Here is a 20,337-nt window from a genome sequence, read left to right as displayed (position 1 = left end):
CACCCCAACCTTCAGGCGTGGGACTGGGAAGACAACAAAAAGCTCCAGTGACAAGAGCATTAAGGAAAAGCCTTCCGTGGACACCCTCTGGCTGGGGTCCTGGGGGAGACTGCAGGGCTCCACGGCCTTTGCAGTCAGACGTCACTTGGGTTCTGGTTTCATCTCTGACAGGACTTATCAGCGACCTTGGCCAGTCGGTTTCCCTCTCTGGTCCTCTGCTCCCCATTTATGAAACAAAGGCTGTAGGCAGGAGTTTGCTAAGGCCTGTCCAGATCTGGTATTCTGAGACGGGTTACATCTCCGAGGCCAGCGGAGCCCCAGGCACTCACTGTCCCTCTACACAGATAAGGTATACTCAAACGTTAGCTGCAATGTTTTCATTCTCAGGAGAATGTTTTCTTGAACTACTTTAGCAATTCAGTTCTTAAAAACTAACAGGGAGGAAAGGGAGGGGAAGGGGGAAGGGGAGAGGGAGGAGGAGGAGAAGGAGAAGGAGAAGAAGAAGGAAGGAAGGAAGGAAGGAAGGAAGGAAGGAAGGAAGGAAGGAAGGAAGGAAAGGAGGGAGGGAGGGACGGAGAGATGAGTGTGACTTTAGAGTGCTAGAGGCCAGGTTCAAATCCTAGTTCCGGTCTGGTAGCTACCTCATTTGGGGCAAGTCTTTTTCCCCCCCATCAGAGTCTCAGTTTCCTTATCTGTAAACTGGGGACAATAGAACCGATTTTCCTGGCCACTATGAAGAGTAAATGAAATAGGAGATATAAAGCTATTAGCACAGTCCGGCACGTGGTAGATGGTTCATAAATGGAGGTTACTGATTTGTAAATCCACCTGGCTTTAGTCTCTATTGGTTTGAGTCTGGGTTGTAATTCAGAAGCTTACAAGGGTCCGGCACCTAGATGTATATTAGTGACACTGTTGGGTGTAAGACAGAGACCTTAGGGGAAGGTGGGGACATTGGGTAACTGGGGAGCAGAAGCCAATTTAAAGGGGCTGTTCCAGAGCCGTGCTGTGAAATGGGAGCAGGGGGCCAGAACTGCCTGAGTTTCCAATTTTTCAAGAGAATCCCCAAAGCCAAATCTTTATGTTACATCTTTCCATTTTAAAACACTGTCTCAGATTTGTTGACACATTATGCTGGCCAAACAGAACACATCTGGGCACTGTAGTTGTGCCACAGGATGCTGCTCAGCAACCTCTCATCTAAGGACTTCTGTCTCATCTTGAGCACCCTCGGTGACGGGGAGCTCACCACCTCTGTGCTGCCTCCCTCCCCAGTTCTGGGCAGGTGCTGAGTGGCTCTGGGACCACAGATTGCCAGGGCCCTGGCAATGCTTTCTCAGTAAAGCCTGGCTGGCAGAGAACATCCTCTCGGAAGCCAAGGCAATGCCCCTGCCCTCCCCAAGGCCTGCTCTGGCTGGAAATGTGGCTTGTTCCACATCCCCTGGGCCCAAGCAGGACCGCCTGGCTGGCCTCAGAAGCCCTTCTATTAATTAGCAACTGGCAGCAGCAGCTTTGTAAGAGCCCTTGAGCTAAAGGGGGTGTGTGCTGGAGCTGGCTGCCTCCTTGGTTATATGACAAGCCCCCTAGGGCCTGGGGCTGGACCTCCCCTGTGTGAATCCCCTTGTGATGGCCAGTGTCATGGCAGGCGCAAGGGTCACTCAGGCTGCAATGACACTCGTGAGCCCCATCATCTATATGTAGACTGGGGCCTTCCAGGGTAAAAGGGGGCAGAGAGACGTGACAAGTGAGCCCAGACCACAGGGGAGGCTGCTAGGCATGACCTGGGCAGGAGAGGGTGGCATTAAGATTCAGACACCCCCCACACACACACATACACACACACCTTAAGGTGCCAAGGCAGCTGCTCTTGGTGGATGCCTCTGCCCTCCCAGTCAGTCGGTCGGAGCCAGCTCACACTGTGTCTCCTTCCCCAGCACCTCTGGCCTCTCCCTGACAACATCTGCTCCTTACCGGAAATCTCAGTGCAGCACGGCAGGCATGCACTCCCAGCCCCTTGTCCGCCAGCCAGGCCCGCCCCCTGGCCCTTTGAATGGGAGAGAGGCTGCCAAAGCAATGGGACAGGATGGCTTAATGAGAGCCTTCTGGCCACCTGGCCTCCCCTTGCTCACCCACCCCAACAGCCAGCATCCAGGGCCAGCAGGGTCTAAGCAGCCATGCAGGAAGGGAGGAAGGCTGTGAATCCCACATCCCCAACTTGGCAGTCAACCTCTGTGGCTGAGGGCTGCTAAGCCCAGTTCACAGAATTCACCCTGCCGTGCTGGGCACTGGAGGCCTAGGGGAAAAGACAGAGTGCCCTCAGGGAACTCAGTCAGGGAGCCCAGGCCAAGCCAGGAACAAACAGCTGGGCTGAACCTCAGTGCTCCAACCATGGTTCTGGCCTGAGAACCAGCGCATGGCATTACCTGGGCACTTACCAGAAATGCACAATGGCAGACCCCGCCCAGACCTAATGAGTCAGAATCTGCATTTTAACCAGATCTGCAGGTGAGCTGATGACAGCCTGAGAAGCACTGCATTATACCAAACACAGAGCTCCACCCAAATGCCAGGAGGTGCTCAGGGAGGAAGAGAGGGGTGATGGTGGCCGCAGTGGCCTGAGAGGGCATCCCGGAAGACCCGGGGACTCTAATACATGGGGGAGGAGGGCAGATGGACAGGCAGACAGCCCAGTACTGTGGGAGGCAGGCCACCTGCAGCGGCTCACAGCAGCTAACAAATGGGGCAGGCCGGGACAGGGCAGAGGTCCCAGCCTGCTCGTGTACAGGCCAGACCAGGACCTGAAGCCTTGCAACAGGGAGAACCTGGAGCCCAAGCCTGCCCGCCAGGGTCCTGGCTGCATGCCCCAAGGGGCTTCTGTGCATTATCAGCATCCAGGGACCCCGGCCCAAGCACACCCTCCACAGCTCCACCCAGGTAAGCACTTCCTAGTCACTGGAGAATCCTGCTGCCCACTGTGCCAGCTGACAGCACCCCCAGGCAGCTCCCCTGGGAATTCCACTCCGCACAAGGCACCTTCCCCCTCTACTGCCCACGGCCTACAGCTCCTTCCAGCTTGGCTTTCTACACTGAAAGCAGAAGATGCATTCCTGGACAATGGCCCCCAGGAAGGCCCACCCAGAGAGGGGCCTCTGAACCCCCCAGCTCCAGAACACGGCTGCTACCCTCTTCCTCCTTAGCACCTCCTCCCGGAACAGTCCTTCCTGCAGAGGAAAGGGAGAGAGATGGGTGTGGGACCAAGGGGACAGCAAAGAAGCTGGTCCCCCCGCGGAGCACCATTCCTTCTTCAGGCATCTAACTGCCCGTTTTCACGTCCATCCTGCTGGAGGCCCCAGGACGGCCAGCTCTGGAAGGTTAGCACCCACTCCTCCCAGGGCAGGGCTCCCTGCTGGGACGGCCCCTAGTGGGGTTCAACAACCTAGATGGTCTTCCACTCAGGGGCTCATATTGTGTGTCTAGATGTACATGTTATCTTCCTGGATACTCTGTGATTTCCAGCAGGTTCTCAGTTAGGTCTCTGATGTAGGTTCACAAGCACTGGCATGAGCCAAGGACAAAGGTCCGCTGGTCTGCCCAGGACCAGGGGAAGGAAGCGGTGCATGCGGGGACGGTGTGGCTCACAACCGCACCACCCTCTCCACCAGCTCCCTGGATGGAGCCTCTCACCTCCACAGGTAACCACAGTTGTACTATTTGTGTCTAACATGGCCTTAGGCAACAGGATTCCCATTTGTCTCAGTGGGAATACTTGGAGGCTCAGAACCCAAGCAGGGTCCCACAGTAGACGGGGCTGAGGAGGTGATGTGAGTTGGGCATTGACAGTACCTGGGGCCAGGTACAGGCGCAGGAAGTCTGTTTTAGGTCACCCCTGGGACCTACCAGGCCACTGGCTCAGTTTCTATGGTTTTGGAGCCCAGCTGTCTCTGCCTCAAGAAAAGGACCCTTTAGGACCCTTCCTCACAGTTTCAGAAGATGCCGGCTAGGAGAGGGAAGGGGCCAAGACTCCTGCCTCCGTTCTCAGGCCAAGCTAGAGTTTGGAGCACAGGAGTAGCCCCATCCCACACAGGGACTTCCGCACCAGCCCCACGTCCACGAACACAGGCCCCAGACACCCAGAGAGACGTACACACACCCGGGCCGACAGCCCCCTCTCTACACTCTGAGCCTGATGCTTAGAGGCCTGACCAGCTTCTGGGAACAAAACCAGGGACATCTTCACTTGGGGTGCCCACTCCTTCTCTCTCCCTTTCTCTCCACTTGGGAAAACAGGGTCACGCAGATACTATGCTTCACTTGTTCCACCTTCCCACTGCCAAGCCCTGCTTCCGGCACATGGCGTATGTGGAAGGAAGGACCCACCCAGGACCAAAGAGCCCAACCAGCAGTGGTGGGAGCCTGGGGACGATGCCCCAAGGGGCTGTGTGTCCTGACCTCTTCTCTTACCAAACCTCAAATACAAGTTTTGAAAGGTAGGTGGGGAGTGGGAGGGGCAGGACAGACAAGCCAGTAAAGCCATGAGGAGCCATGGGGGGAGCCAGGGCATAGTGTGTGTGTGTGTGTGTGTGTATATGCACATGCGCGCACACACATGCAGGGGAGCAGAAGGGGATGAGGAGAAGCAGAGGCAGCCAAGAAAAACCTATCATTGGACATGGCCAACATGCGGGTCCCTCAGGCACAGCACACTCAGGCCCTTGGAAAAGGCACCCAACCTTCCTTCTTCAGGGACAGGAGATGTCCAAAGCAGCCCATGATGGCAAGCTCTGAACTCCAAACCACAAACTCAATCTATCATGGTTTGCTGGTGATCCTTTATTAAACCAATTCTGCTGGATCGATGCTTCCTGCCCATCAAAATGATGAATAAATCCCCACTGGCCTGAGCAAGGCTTGCAGAAGCTCGTGTAAAGCCCAAGCTGGGCAGTGGGGTTGGTTCTATACAGAGGCCCAAGGTCAGTGGCTGAAACTTGAGGGACTGAGGCATGGGACGCTAGGTGGGGAGTGGGTGAGGCCGATTGAGTAGTGGGGTTTCTAAGCTTACAAGACTTAGGCCTTTGCCTCTTGGACCTTCTGAAATGAGACCAGCTGTTCTGGCCTCGAGGCAGGAGAGGCATGACCACTGCCTCTCCAGACACTTACAAGATGGTCTTTCTTGGATTTCTTTTCTCACACCCCACCCAGCACCAGAAAGCGACCTGGCTGCGCACAGAGGATGTGAGCTTCCAGCTACCAGTCCCTGTTGCTTGTGCACAAACCCATATTCAAAGCCCAGTCTGACCTTTTTCCTGTTGCCCATTTATGGAGCTTGCTGCTTCCACCCCTCCCTATCTCCACCACCCTCCCCCTCTGCCATGTCCCAGGCGGCCTGCAGTTAGTGGGAGATTCTGCAGCAGGGGGACTGCAGACAGACAAGCCAAGATGGGTAGAGGAAGCTCAGGAAGGCGGGGAGGTTCCTATGGATGCAACCAACCCAGTCCTAGCTCTTCACCACTCAGGGTGAGGGGAGACTGGAAAGGCATGGCCCCGTGCCTCGACGGTGCTCCATCAATGCCTATTGTGGGGAGAGGCTGGTGTGCCTGGGGTTGACCCCTTGCAGACCCTGGACCCCAGGCTGCTGATGAGAACCCTGAACAGAGGCTTTCAGACAACAAAGACAGTGGGAAGCTGAGCAAGGGAAGGGAGGGCCCTCCAACAATCTCAAGTGGTTGACACTGGCACAGCCTACCTGCCACCCCCACCAGGGAGTCTGGAGGAAGGAGAAACCCAGGACACCCAGAGGGCTGCAGGGGACACAGTTCCTGCCCACTCCTCTCTAGCTCAGGCTGAGGTCATCAGGTCCCAGTACTGACTAGAGCGGAGGCCACACTTTAGGAACCTGGCACTGGGAAGCAGCCACAGTTCCTAATGGGAGGGTCCCACATTTGCTCACACAACGTGAAGACTATGGCTGTGTTCTCAGCCTGTCCTCCGGCCTCCCAGGTCCTCTGACAGTGGAAACGCTGGCCATTAAGTTAGGAAAAGCAGTCCCTCAAAAAAAAGAAGAAAGAAAGAAAGGAAGGAAGGAAGGAAGGAAGGAAGAAAGGAAGAAAGGAAGGAAGGAAGGAAGGAAGGAAGGAAGGAAGGAAGGAAGGAAGGAAGGAAGGAAGAAAGGAAGGAAGGAAGGAAGGAAGACAGGAAAAGGACAGCCCTCTCTGTTCATCACCTATTTTAAGCCATCGAGTGTTGCCTGACTGGTCATTCCCAGCACGAGAAATCTCTCCCATTGGATGGAAAATGGCTTTGCTCTCATTACAAATCTAGCTTCCCTGGAGTTTGCAAAAAGGGCTCTGGGTTGACAAAATGCTCATTTATATTGGCAGACAAGCAGGGTAGGCAGGAAAGGGAGCTAAATAGGGGGCAAGGCCCAGAGAGACAGAACAAATTAAACCCAGCTGAAAAGGGTGACTGTTTTGTAGACACTCACTTCAATCCTGTGTATGAGGAAAGCCTAGGGGAGCACTGAGGGACCCCAAGACCTTGACTGAGGTAAGGGTACCCCTGATGCCAACTTCAGAGGCCATCACCAATCTCTCTTTGCAGACACCTCCACAGGCCCTGAGTGGTGTCTCTGCAGTGGCATCTGACTCAGGTGATGGGGCAGGGGGCGGGGTCCCTCACTCTGGGGGTTTAGGAGGGACCCCTGAGAGACCTAGCAGCTGCTGGAGCTTGGCCCACTGGGCTAAGCTTGGGGTCACAGGACAGCTGCCATCCATCGGGGCACCAGGCATCTTCACTGACCAGGGTGAGCAAGGTCATGCTGCCCTGCTAGCCTGGCTACCAGCTGCCCGGGATGTCCACACCTGGCCAACCACTTGGCATGAGGGGCTGGGCCCAGGGTTAAGAGGTGCAGAGGGCTTTCATCCCAGTCACCTGAGTCCTCCAGGGACCCAGCTCTCCCTGCCCAGCTGCAGCTTCCCAGAAGGCAGCAATTACAGCTAGGGTCAGCTCCCAAGGAGCTGGCCCAGCTGCCAAGAGGTCTGTCGCCCTTCGTGGCCCTGTTCTGCAGGCTAAATGACCTGGAGCTGCCTCTAGGATCGCCACCCTGAGGCTGCCACCCAGGAGGGGGAGGTGGGATGTGTGGCTCAAGGTGGCAGACAGAGCCGTACCCCGCCTGCCAGCAGGGCTAGGCCAGGCTCCTAATACCTTTTCAACCTGCCTCTGATGAGGCCTGGACCCCAAGGGGCTAAGGTCCAGAGCAGGGACAGAGGAACGTTCCCTGCACAGAGCAGGAGGAGGTCTGGGGGTGTCGCAGACCCTAGAGGCGCCCCACTTCTCTGAGCTCCCAGCGTGAGGAGGGAAAGTAAGTTAACTCCGGCTCAGAGGCAGAGCGAGAACAGCAGCATGCCTGCGGCCGCTCAGAACCACATCACCACGATCTCCTTACCTGAAGTCGCTGTAGGGGTGGATAATCCAAAAGCCGGCCGACTTCACCCTCTCCTGCTCACGCTCCACGGCTTTCTGGCTACCGAACATCCTCAGGGAGAATTTGTTGACCCCGGGCTGGAGCATGGCCCCGAACTGGCGTTGCATGAAACCGGCCTGGCCCAGGCGCACCTCGGCCTCGGGGAGGATTTGGTCGCCGGCGGCCGCACCTCCCTCCACTTTGATGGCTGTGTCCACCGAGGGCTGCTCGCAGGAGGCGGAGGCCGGCTGCGGCGACTGCTGGGGCGGCGGCGGAGAGGCTGCGGGCTGCGCCGAGGCGCAGGGGCGCTCGGGCTCGCCCGCCAGGCCCAGGGGCGTCCTGTCCTCGCCGGGGGACGCGTCGCCCTCGGCAATGAGCCGCCGCTCCTCCGCGGAGTCATGCAGGTGCCCGTGACTGCTGCCGCCCCCCGCTCCGCCGCCGCTCCGGCTGCCCAGCGAAGCCAGGCTCCCGCGGAAGCGCCTGCAGTCGCCGTTCGTGCTGGACTTGCCCGCGCCGCGGGCGGGCCCCTCGCCGTCCGCCGCCCCGAGGGCCGCGCACCGGGACTCGGTGCCGCCCGCGGCCGCCGAGGGCGAGGGCGAGGGCAGCGGCCGCAGCCGGATGCTCCTGCGGCTGGGGTCCTGGCGGCCCCCAGCCCCCTCTTCCTCGGCGTCCTCTTCCTCGTCCATGATCCACGCCTTGGCCCCCACCTGCTGCGGAAGGCTGTAGAGCCGCTTGCGCATGGACGGCGGCAGCTTGTCCATGGCGCCAGGGGCGGGGGCCGGGCCCGGGGCAGGGGCACGGGTGCGGCGCCGCGGGCCGGCCCCAGGTCCGCCAGTGGGTCAGTCCGCCCGCGGGGACGCGTCCTTCGCCGCCGGCGCCGGGCCGCCTCAGGCGCCCATGCTCGGGCAGGCTGCGTGCCGCGCGGGAGGCTCCCAGTCCCGCTCCGGCTCCCAGGGCTTGCGGCACGGCGCCTCCTCCCGAGCCAGGCTGGGCGCGGGGACCCCGCGCTCCCTCCCTTTCTCCCTTCCTCCCTCCTGCGTTCAGGGGCGCGGCGCGCGGCTGGGCTCCAGGCGCCCCGCCCCCGCGGGGAACAATGGGCGCGGGGAGAAGCGGTGCTTGGGCCGCGGCGCCGGGAGAACTGCTCCGGAGCGCAGAGCGCACAGCCGGCGCGCCTCCCGGGCGTGCGTCCCGCGGGCAGGCGGGCTGTCCGTCTGTCCCGCCGCCCCGGCTTTGTGGTCAGCCACTCTCGAGCTCTCCTCGCCTCCTCTGGCCGAGGCCAGCCGGCCGGTCCCGGGGCTCCCGCCGCAACCGAGTGGAGCCCAGCGGCCCGCCGGGCTTACATCAGCGGCCGCCTCCCCCAGAGCGCCCTCCGGCAGCGCTCAGCTCCCGCGCCCCGGAATATTCATGAAGCCGCGGCATCTCGCGGGTTGCCATAGGAGCGGCTCCCGCAGCCGGGCCTGCCTACCTGGGCTTCTTAAAGGGGCAGCGACGCGGGCCGGGGGCCGGGAGGATGGCCAGGGGGCGCTCCCGGTGAGGGGCGAGGGTACACCCTCGCCGGACCTTAGGGATTGGGGTGAGAGGCGTTCTTAATCCTAAACCCTCAAATATCTTTCATTGGCCATGGGTTGAGAGCGCGCCCCAAGTCTAGGGTTCAGGCTTAGGTTGCCAATTCCTCACCCCAAGATTGGGGGGCGGGGTTTCCCGATCTCCCCTCCGAGCTCTGGGCTCGCCTTTCCCTGGAGATTCTGCTTTCAACTAGGTCTTGGACCCTTCTTCAGGAAGACGGGCGGGTGGTCTGGATGCGGAGCCCGGGGCCTTCCCGCAACGCCCCTGGAGAGGGGGTTTCCGGGAAATGCGCTGCGTTGGAACTGCTCCCGGGGTTTTCCTGTGAAATGAGCGGGGGCGATTCCCCACTCAGGTCTTTCCCCTGCGGAGACTCGCAGCGGCTGGGCGAGGAGGACGTGAGGGAAACTCCCGACGCACAGGGCGTGCAGGTGAGACCCAGCCCTTCGAGGTAAGTCTTCGAGGAAATGTGCCTGCAGCAGCTACGGCAGCGGAGTCCGCATCCGCACGCACCTCTCCCGGGGTGGTTCCGACGCGGGGTTCCGAGACTAGCCGGCTGCAGCGGGGAGCCAGCGGGCGGGCTCCTCTAGCGACCTGGCACTCTGGGGCTAGCTGTGGACCTCCTTCTCCCTAGGTTCTCATCAAGATTGTGACCCCCCCTATGTAGACCAACACTAGGGGAGTTCCTGCTCCACGCAGGCCCCCTACCCCGAGCAGCTGCACAGCCTCCAATCCGTTTGAGTGGGCTCTCCACCCCCAGGCCAGCCGGCGATCCAGCTGTGTGTCCCCTCTCTCCGTGTGCAGGCTCCAGGCTTATGGACGAATCCTACCAGCTCAGCCAGAGATATCAGACAGCTCTACTCTCCAACACCCTAAGACAGCTTGACACCTCCCATCCCCATAGGCTGGGCTGCCAGACCCCCTCTCCCTGACCTGGGGGCTGTCAAAATGGCCCAGGCATTACTCAGATCCTCTCAGGAAAACATCCCAGATTAGCTCAGAAATGAGGGTGGAGCATTAGAGGAAAGGGGTTGGCCAGAGAACGTTGAATTTGGGTTAGTGCTGTAGTGGAACCCCAGCGAAGTCTGACAGAAGGGAGACAGTAAGGTCCCCTAGCTCTGCCATCTCTCTGAGAAATAACAAAGTTTTTCTTCAAAGGATTTTTTATTCTCATTTTTAGCCCACTTGTGACCACCTCCCCCACCCCATTCAGAGAAGAAAATTTGGAAGCAATATGGGTCCTGGGTAGCCGGACAGGGGCTTCTTTCTTTTACCCACTGGACCACTGGACCTCCCATGAGTGGAGGGAAGGACTAGGGTGATGACATCACTGCTAGCTGGCATTTCTACTTTTGAGCCGCTCTGAGCTGACAGTTCTCTGCACAGATGCTGGGAGGCCTAATCCTTGAATGTCCTTGGGTCTCCTTGAGAAGGAGTGTTCTTCACCAGCTCTGAGCCCTGCCTGCCCTGGTGTGCCAGCCACAGCGGGAAGACTTCTGTTTAACTCACTTCCATGGGCTTCTGTGTCCAGTGGGGGGCTAGCCTTTTCTACCCCAGCTTCAGGAAGTCAGCCTCAAGGGGCTTCCCAGGGACCCATGATAGGAGCGTCCCCATCTCAAGGAACCCTTCCCTGGCCACTCAAATCTTGGCCATGCCCCCCCTTTTGGCCCCCGTGTCCCATGAGCTCCCATCAGCCTGAGCACCGAGTACACAGTGTAGTGTGTGTGCCCTTCAGGACTGAGCTTCCCGAGGGCAGGACGGGTCCAACTCATCTCAGGGACCTCGGAAGTAAAGCAAGGGTGGACAGAGAGCAGATCAATAAATGTCAATTCTATGCATGAGTGACGGACCTCGAAAGTTGGCTAACGCCATCGAAGGGGATCCTTGAAGTAGATGGAGGGTATGACCAAGGCTCTCTTCCTGGGATTCTGCTGCTACAGGCTGACGGGGGTCAGGGCCCTTTCACTCCCCCACCTCTAGAACCTCCTCGACCCTCCATTTGGTTAGCCCCACCCATTCAGAACCATCTAGGACCACCCTTGGGTGCAGAAATGACCACTATATAAAGTGAGCATGAGGTAACCCCCAATGAGGCCTGGCCTTTCCTTGTCTCCTCTTTGTGAAAACCCTAATGGAGGACAGCTGTGGCATGCCAGCAGTCTCGGGGGACAGAGAAGGAGACCTAGATCTTGCCCTGATGGACTCCAAGTTGTGGGGAATCTAGACTTATCTAGACTCAGAAAAGGGGTGGGGAAACTCAGAGGGGAAACAAGTGTGTACAAAATCATGCCTCAACCTATGAGAGATTTGAAAAGGGGGACCTCACTGAGCTTGGGGTAGCTAGGGAGGACTTCCTGGAGGAGAGGTCCTATTGGGTGAGAAACAGGTATCCAGCACTTCAGTTGTTAAACCACATGAAATTTTGTGGGCCAAATATGGTCACATTTTTACAATTTCTCATGGCTCAGCCTAACATTCTTACTCCCATTTGCAAGCAAAAGAACCAAAGCACAGACAGCAAAAAAATGGTGGAGCTGGAACTCCAGCCAAGGGCTCCCTATGTCAGGTTCTCCTCTGCTGCTCAGCTGACTCACCAGGTGGGATGGGGGCAGGCACAGGTGAGGGAGGGAGACGTGGTTCTGGATCTGGCATGGCTGAAGCAGAGAGAAGGTAGAGAATGGATCCCCCTCCCCCAGTCTGAGCTCTCCCCATTGCCCCCCCCCAGGTCCCATGCCCTCTCCTGGGGTCTGCTCTGATAAGTCTGGTAACACAATAGACAGGACCTGGGAACTCCAGCAAGGGGAAAGCCTTGCCTCTGGACTGAAGATAGAAAGGAGAGCTATGGCTCCCAGCTTTGGTGGGGGACTGGGTACCTCCAGGAGACAGATGTGCTTCCTGCAGGGCTGCAGGGGGCCTGTGTGTTCCTGGAATGCAAACCCAGAACAGGGCTGGGGAGGATGGGCTTCCTTCCCTGGAAGGAAAACGGGGATGTCAGTGAGATTCAGAAGACCTGCTGGGAATGGGTGGGGATGCGGCTGGTTATTATATACCAGTCTCAGGCCCTATTTGGTGGGGACCTGGATGGGCAGAGGGGAGCAGTGGGAAATTCTGGAAGTTTATTTGCTTGTAGGCTGAGAGCATTGTTCTTGCTTAAAGGGGCAGCTCTGGGGTGGGGCAGTGCCTCCCATACCATGTGATGCCAAGGTTTTCTTTGGCCAGTTCTGCTTGAAATTTAATGAAAGAAAGAAAGAGAGGAAGGGAGGAAGGAAGGAGGCAAGGAGGGAGAGAGAGAAAGGAAGAAAAAGAGAGAAAGGGAGGAAGGGAGGGAGGGAGGGAGGATAGTTTAGGGTACAGTTGCCAATTGTCCTTTCTTAGAAGGCTCTTTAGTCTAACACAGGGGTGTCCAAACTGCAGCCCACGGGCCAACTGCAATCCATTGTTAATTGGCCCGCAGCAAATTCCAAAAATATTAGTTTATTTAAATAAACCAGGTGAGGCAATACATACTTCACCTCGAGTGAATGAATGGCCCGGCTGTTTGTGTATTTTACTGCATATGGCCCTTGGTAAAAAACGTTGAAAAAAGTTTGGACACCCCTGGTCTAACATCATATCCTTGCTGCATTTTCCATATTGAAAAGCTCCTTTTATGAAATCATAGTGCTGGAGATGGTATTTTTTAGGTCCTTGGCTAAATAAAAAAGTTGGCATAGGGTTTTGTGTTTTGTTCCCAAAAATCATTTTGAAATGTTATTGGTCTGTGAATTCCAAAAGTCTGGGAGCCCCTGCTATAAACAATAGAGCATGAGGCAGACAAACAAAAGCTGTAGAATTGAATACTTCTCTGTCATTTACTGCCTGTGTATGCCTCAGTCTTCCTCAGGTGTGAAATGGATTCAATGCTATGTACCTCATAAGTTATTGTGAAGACTAAATGAGAAAATGAATGCACCAAACTTGGCATCTCATTTCTATTAAGTTCTCAATAAACACTGAATGATGGAAGATTGAATGAAAAGTGCATTAGCCAATGGACGGGGAGATTTAGGTCATATGTTGGTTTTAAAAATTGCTGTTGGGACCAAAGTGATGTCTTGCTATACAGGATTGCTTTCTGTGAATTCTCCACCCCTGATAAGTCCTGGCGGAGCCTCCAGAAGGCAGACTGTCTTCTGTCTGGGATGGGCACTTGCCTGAGTGGGATCAGAGGGCACTGACTCAGAGGTCATACCCTTGACCCTGTATTCAGACCCCCACCACACACAGGTGCAACTTCATCTTTCTGTTTCATGTAGGTATGGTCCTCCCAGTGCCTCGTCTGCTGTGCTCTGAGGCAGGTGTGCTCTGTGGAGTCCTGACCTGGGGACCAGGCCCCCGAGAAGGAACATTATTAGAAGCTGATACATTCCCTCAGGTTTCTTGTCCCAAGGTGCCCTGATGGAGAAACTAGAGGGGGAGGGAAGGAGCACCCAGGGAGAAAGCTCTACTGGATATAGATGTATGGAGAGAACAAATCAACCACCTAGTCTTGACCAAGCCCTTGGGTGCCCTCCCCTGAGCACAGCCACATATGGATAAAGACTGGGAAGGCAGAGAGATGCCCGAGTTTGCCCTCACTGACTGATGCAACAAAAGACCATGCCAGAGGTTGGTAATCAAGGGCCAGAGTAAGTGGTTCAGAAGCTCAGAGCAATGGTGCTCCCAAGTATAGTCAAGGTGGGCTTCCTGGAGGAGGTGGAAAATGAACTGGGTTTTCTAGGCAGAGTGTGTGTGAGTGTGTGTGTGAGTGTGTGTGTGTGTGTGTGTGTGTGTGTGTGTGTGTGTTGTGGGGGAAACAGTAAATGGAGCAGCCTGGCAGGGGTGAGGCCTGCTGCATTCTCTCAGTGGAGTAAGCAAAGCATTGCCAGAGGAGAGGGCTAGGGTAAGGGCCCACCTTAGGGGCCCATGAAGCCGTTGCCCTAAGCTGGCCCTAGGAGAAAGTCTGCTGTCCCCATGGAAGGAGAGTATTGGGTCCTCCTGATCCCTTTCTCCCAACACCCTCCCACCCAGACTCTGGCTACAAAAACCACTGGGAGCCTACATGCCTACTCTTCCACCAATGTCAGGGTAGCAGTGAGAGAAAGCTTAGTTTCTGGTTGGGCTTGCCACCTGCTTTTTTCTCAGATCTGCCTGGTTTCTTTAGAATCTGCGAGTGTGAACTACTGTATTATCCTTTCTCCATCCCCTGCCTCTATGCAGGACCACACCTGTGAGCGCCTGGAGCCCAGCAGAGCCCAAGCCCTTTCATCTCCTGGCCAGCCCTGCCTCCGTTGCCCTTGATCTCCTCCGCTCTCCTCATCCTGCACTCCTGGCTGTTCCCTCGGGACTCTGCCAGGGCGATGGCTGGGACATCATGCCCCTCTCCTCCCAGGGAAGCAGAAGAAAGATGTGCTGACAGCTCAGCCAGGCCTGGACTGTGTCTCTGTGTCCTGCTGGGGCTCCAGGACGTCTGGGCCACCTGGACTTGGAGCCAGGCTGGAGAGCAAGGCACTTGGAGTGGGGGAAGGCCCCCGTGGTGCTGGCTGAGCAGAGCTGCCAAGAAGTAAGTACCAGAGACTCCTCTGCCCCAAATGTGGAATTTACCATACATCAGGGCTGAAGTGAGTTCAGACAGGGGCCCCAGGTGGTTTCAACAGCCTGGGCTGGAGGTGTTAGGAAGGGAAAGAGAGAGACTGGATGGCCTAGGGAAGAGGGAAGAGCCTTGGCAAATGGATCAAGGTGTGGGGTGAAGGACGGGTAGTGAGGAGAGCTGGGGAGATGGGGCTTTCCCAGGAAACCTGAGGTGGCCCAGGGGCTCGATGGGGCTCACAGCCTCCCCGCCCTCCAGCTCTGGGCCTCTGCCAAGCCTGGCTCACGCTGTCCTCCCTGCCATGCCCATCCTCTCCCCCACTCCTCTACGCTTTCTTCTTCCCCCAATTTTATATCATTCCTTTTATTCATTTGATCATTCACCCCTGTGTTTATCTCGCCAACCTGTGGAGTACCTACTATTTGATGCTATAAGATCCACCCCTAATCTCCAGGTACCTGAGGCTGTGGCAAGAATAAGACATACAGAAACTCACACAGGAAGCTGGGGGCAAGGGTCATGTGATGTGGACAAGTAGCTGGAGGGCAGAGGGGGGAGGGGGAAGAGCATAGGATCGGTGAGCAGGGGAGATAGCAATGACTGAATCGGCCTTTGAAGAAGGCATGTGTGATTTGGGAAAGTGGAGGCAGAGAGCTGGCGCACCCCGGGCAGAGGGCACAGGGTCAGCAAAAGAGGTGAATGCCTGTGCACTGAGATGGGTGAGCCGTCTGGGAGACTGCAGCCTCGGGGGTTCGTTCTGGAGGCGATGGGAAGCCACCAAACCAACTTAAGTAAAGCTAGGACTGAGGACAACCATCAGATTGGGCCCTGGGAGCCCAGCCCTGAGTCCACTCTGTAGTGAGTGAGCAAGAAAAGATGAGACACAGCCCCTGCTCTTGGAAGCTCACAGTGGGGTAGAGATTAGAGTAATACCATGAAACCACTCAGTCACCCTGCCAGAGGCAGGGATCTGGGCCCCTGGCCCCTGTGGGCACGTGGAGTGAGCCACAGCCAGGGTCCGTTGGCTGGTTTATTTTGTACCATCCGATGGCTCAGCCTCCCTCCCACAAGCCCACACATCCAGATAACCTGCTATTACATGAGCCGTCCGCTGGATGCCTTCCAGAGAGAGACAGTTCCGCTGTGTAATGAGAGCTGTGCCCCACAGGCCATCCTGCAGAGTCCTGAGCAGAGGCAGAGGCAGAGAGAGGGTGAGAGAGGCGTGATAGGGGCAGTGACAGGGTATGAAAGGGGCTGTGATAGCAGCTATGACACAGGCTCTGACAGACTAATGGGACTGTGACAGACACTGTGACAGATGTGGCAGGGGCTGTCACAGAGGCTGGGACGGGCTGTGGCAGGGGCTGGAAGAGGGACGGGGACAGAAACATGCCTAAGTCTGGAACCACAACCGACGTTGGGACAACAGCTCCCGGAGTCCAGGCCCACCCTCCCACGGTCGACGGAGCAGTTGGCGGTGACAGCAGCAACACAGCAAACACTGCCAGACCCAGCCAGGCCCAGGCATTTGTGGCAATGCCAACAGGCTGAAGCTGCCACAGGAAGAGTGCGAGAGGGAGATGAGTGAGGCTGGTTCCCACCTGGCTCTGCCATGCGTTCCTGGGTGTCCATGGGCAAGCTTCCCGGCCTCAGTCTCCTCAGTACTGCCTGCCTTGGGGAGGGGTCAGATCACAGAGTGAGACAGGTGCAAACGTGACTGACCGAGGGTCCCTGTGAGACTCCAAGGTATCGCAGGCGTCCCTGAACCTCCAGTCTCCCCAAGCACAGCTGCTGACTGAATAAGGAACATACCTTCCATATATACCTACAACCATTTCCCTTGTGTGTGGGTGCTAGTGTGCTGAATAAAACAAAAATTTGTTTAAAGTATAACTGAATTCATAGCCATGATAACTAACACTTACTAGCTCTGTGCCAAGTGCCATATGAAGTGCTTAGCACGGATTAGCTCGTGTAATCCTTGCTAGAACCTTGTCAGGTAGGTGGTTTATACCCATTTTACAGGTGATTAAATTGAGGCTAAAGAGGTTGACCAGCCTGCGCGAGTTCCCACGGTTGGCAGGCAGTTATGTCCGGCTCAGTCTTTGACCCTCACCCACCACTGGCACTTTCTCAGTTACAGCTGCTACGTATCATGTCAGTATTGTTTCGAAGTTTCGAAGTCAGAAATTTTTTCAGTAAAAAAAGGTCCTCCTACTAGAATTGGCTGGGATCAACCGGGAAGCATTCCTTCAGTCCATGGGAATCTGGGGAACTCATCTCCTCTCTGCCTCCCACCCCAGGCACCAGGCTGGTGCGGGGAATTGGGGATGAGCCAGTTATGATTTTCTGCGCAAGGAGAGCACAGAATAGCTCTAACCATTCCCAGGGCTTTGGTGGTCGTGGCAGCTTTCGGTCAGGCTCTCTCTGACCACATGAGTCGCAAATGGTTCTGGCCAAGCAGCCCTGGTCCTCCCCTCTCACTGTGCTCACTGCGGCTGCTCTGATGGCCTCACTCCCTGGTCTCAACATTCTTCTCGAGTCTTGTTCAGAAGGGAAGTTCTCTGCCGGGCCCCTGTCTTCTCAAGGAGCCTCTTCACAGAAGGCCTGCCCCTCGGCTGTGCTGGAGGGAGGGGTCCTCGTTCCCCCAGACTCCCCCGCGGTCAGCAAGTGAGGTGGCCTCTCTCAGACCATTGCTCCTCTACCACCTGTAAAACTGCTCCACCCGTCTGCTGCTCCAGGGCTCCCACTGTGGTCATCTCATGGCTGCACCCAGAGATAGTTCCCACCTGGCTTCCTCCCCATCTAAGTCCTAGAAACGGCTCCATAGGAACCTTGGCACTGACTGGTTCTCAGAGAGCTTCTTCTCAAGTTCAGCCCCCCCACTCCCGTGGCCACCACCTAGATCGGCTCCACTTTTACAAGCTGAAATTCGGGCTCAGTCTGACACCGGCGACCACTGCCCCACCCCCACCTTCCCTTTACACCCACCCCCTTTACCAGGGTAGAGCAAGGTCTGACATCCGTCTCCTGCTTCAATCCCTTCCTTCCCTGCTTAGACTCCAGGACCCACCTTCCTCAACCTTCCTCTCCAGCCCGCTACTCACTTGTCTCGTGGTCTCTTATGTTTGTCAACCTGGAAACTCCAGCCCGGGATCAGCTGAACCACCAACCCTCTCTGAGGTTCACGGGCTACAGCTGCCTGACTGAGGCAGGCAGAGAAAATCCCAAAGCTTCACAGATTGGTGCTTCCTCAAATTCGTCACCTCTAATGTGCCTCAGGGCTGCCTGGCAATCCCGCTGTATTGTCCTCTGCTTTGTCTCCATCCCCTGCCACTGGTTACCACTTCTCCCAGATTTTCAACCTCTTCCTATAGGATTCTTCACATGAGCATTGAAACCTGATCAAACCTCTCCTATCCAAAAAGGTCCTCCTTGAATGAACTGTTCCTCTCTCCCCTTCCCTTCACATCTCACCTTGAAAGGCGGGGCTTCACTTGCCTCCTTTTTTCAACTCACACTCGTTCTTTAGCCCACAGCCATCAGGTTTCGCTGCCCATCACGAGACCCAATCCACCCTTCATTCCTTTCCTTGCTTGGCTTCTGAGTGTCATGTGCCGCTGCGATCGCTTCCCCCTTTTTAAAATGTCCTCTTACCTTGACTTCAGGGACACACTCTTGATTTTCTTTCTACACCTCTGGCCAGTCCTCAGTACCCTTTGGGCGAGGCAGAGGGCACCCTCACCTGATGGCGCTATTCCTGACTTTGTTGTGGGTGTTCCTTCTGTTGTGTGACCTTTCTCCCCCGGACACTCTCACCTAGGCCCTTAGCTTCGGCTGCCATCCACACCTTCAGCCCAGACCTGTCCCCGGGCTCCAGACCTGTTTATTCAATGGCTTCTTACAAGCACCTCACACTGCACACACTCTTCTCCCCAAAACCTGTGTTCTTCCCACTCAATCAATGACACCACCATCCTTCGGGCAGCTGGAGCCAGAACACGGACATCACCCCTGAGTCCTTCCTCCGCCCTCTCCACATCCAATCAGTTCAAAAGTCTTGCTTTCTCCTTCATCAATATCTCACATATGTCTACTTCTTACCATGTCCGCCGACAGAACTCCAGATTATTTCTTGCCTAGGCTATGGCAACAGCCTCCTAACTAGCCCCCTGCCTCCATGGCGCAGCCAGAATGGTTTTCCAAAATGAAATCCGGCCACATCTGCTTAAGACTTTCCAGTGACTTCCACTGGCCTTAGGATAAAGCCCAAACTCCCTAACCTGGCCATTACACTGCCTTATGGCCTGGCCACCATTCCGTCCTCAGCCTTCCCTCTGACCAGTGCCCTGCCTACACTAGCACTCTATACTCAGGCCCTTCCAATGCCGACTGAATCCACGTCCAATGTTCATCTCTTTCCAGCCTTGACTGAACCCAGCATGTTGGCGAAGGGACAGCAGTGGTGACAATGGAAGAGGGCCGAGGTGAGGAATGTGAAGAAGGTGCTGCTGCTGTGAGCACTTAGTAGGGAGACACACAAGCTTAGCCATGGGACTGTAGAAGAGGAGCTCCCGCCAGGTGGTGGCCCAAGCCCTTTCTTTGCTGGTGACTCTCTTGGTGATCACCTGGTAGGCCTGGTTTGACCCTTCTCAGAGACTTAGCTCTGAGGCACCAAACTGCCACCCACTTGTGTACGCCCAGGATTGCTGGTCTGACCCCCATCGCATAGCACTTGGTTTGTCAGGTTGGGGCTCTGACACCCCTGGTATGGACAACACCCCTCCCCAATATCAGCATTTATTTGCATATATAAATATGCATGGATCTATTTGTCTAAAATGGGAAGGCGGTTGGAGCCTAGGAAGAAAGGAGATGAGCCTTCGGGAAGATGATGGAAAGGCATCAGCCCCTGTGGCAATCTGAGTAATTGTCCCCAAAGATCCTGGACCCTGTGAACATTACCTCACACGACTGAAGAGACTTTGTGATTAAGGATCTAGAAAATGGGGAGATTATTTAGGATTACCCGGGCATGCCCTAAAGACGATCATTAACGTCCTTATAAAAGGGAGGCAGAGGGAGATTTGACACAGGACAAGAAGGCAATGTGACCACTGAAGCATGACGCTATGTTGCTCTGTTTGAAGATGGGCAAAAAGGCCACTAGCAAAGGAACATGAAGAACACAGCCCTAGAAGCTGGAACAGGCAAGGAAATGACTCTCCCCGAGAGCCGTGGCAGGGAACACAGGCTGCCGCCACCTTGAGGTCAGCCCAGTGCCATGACCTCAGGCTTCACTCCTCTGGAACTGTATGAGAATAAACATGTACTGTTTTAAGCCAACAGGTTTGTGGTCATTTGTTACAGCAGCAGTAAGATACTAATACAGTCCCTTTGTGCCCTCCCGGTCTGTCCCCTCTGTCTTCCTTCTGAGTTGGGTTCGTCCTGTTGGTGTTAGCAGCAAGTCTGAACGCTGGGCAGTAGAGAACGCCATACTCCTCACCTCTACTTGGGGCCCGGTGCCCCCTGGGTCCTGGAAATGGTGGCTTTGGGGACACTGGAAGAGGCACCTTTTCGGAGCAGTAGTCACACATGGGTCTTGTTGGGATGGCATTGCTGGTAGCATACACTGAAGTGGGACAGAAGAGGAAGGATTCCAGAAAAACCATATGGGGATTGTGGCTGGCTGACAGGGTGATGCTTC

The 20,337-nt window shown here is 56.1% G+C and overlaps 1 protein-coding gene and 1 long non-coding RNA gene across 2 annotated transcripts in view; one reads left to right on the top strand and one right to left on the bottom strand.

Moving 5' to 3' along the window:
- The window catches only part of HCN4 (hyperpolarization activated cyclic nucleotide gated potassium channel 4), a 52,355-nt gene extending 43,562 nt beyond the window's left edge, over positions 1-8,793 (bottom strand). The window contains exon 1 of the mRNA XM_019736043.3: positions 7,442-8,793. Coding sequence (XP_019591602.2) covers positions 7,442-8,220 — 779 coding nt within the window. The 5' untranslated portion in view covers positions 8,221-8,793. The remainder of the gene's footprint in view (positions 1-7,441) is intronic.
- Positions 8,794-8,815: 22 nt separating this feature from the next.
- On the top strand, positions 8,816-19,963 carry LOC141570634 (uncharacterized). The gene is made up of 3 exons (XR_012494864.2): positions 8,816-13,669; positions 14,261-14,603; positions 19,056-19,963. It is a non-coding gene; the product is annotated as an uncharacterized LOC141570634 (long non-coding RNA).
- Positions 19,964-20,337: the final 374 nt, after the last annotated feature.

This window comes from Rhinolophus sinicus, chromosome 3 (assembly GCF_057876585.1).
Source record: "Rhinolophus sinicus isolate RSI-liver-muscle chromosome 3, RSI-T2T, whole genome shotgun sequence".
NCBI lineage: Eukaryota > Metazoa > Chordata > Mammalia > Chiroptera > Rhinolophidae > Rhinolophus > Rhinolophus sinicus.
This window is presented reverse-complemented; position numbering and strand designations above follow the sequence as displayed.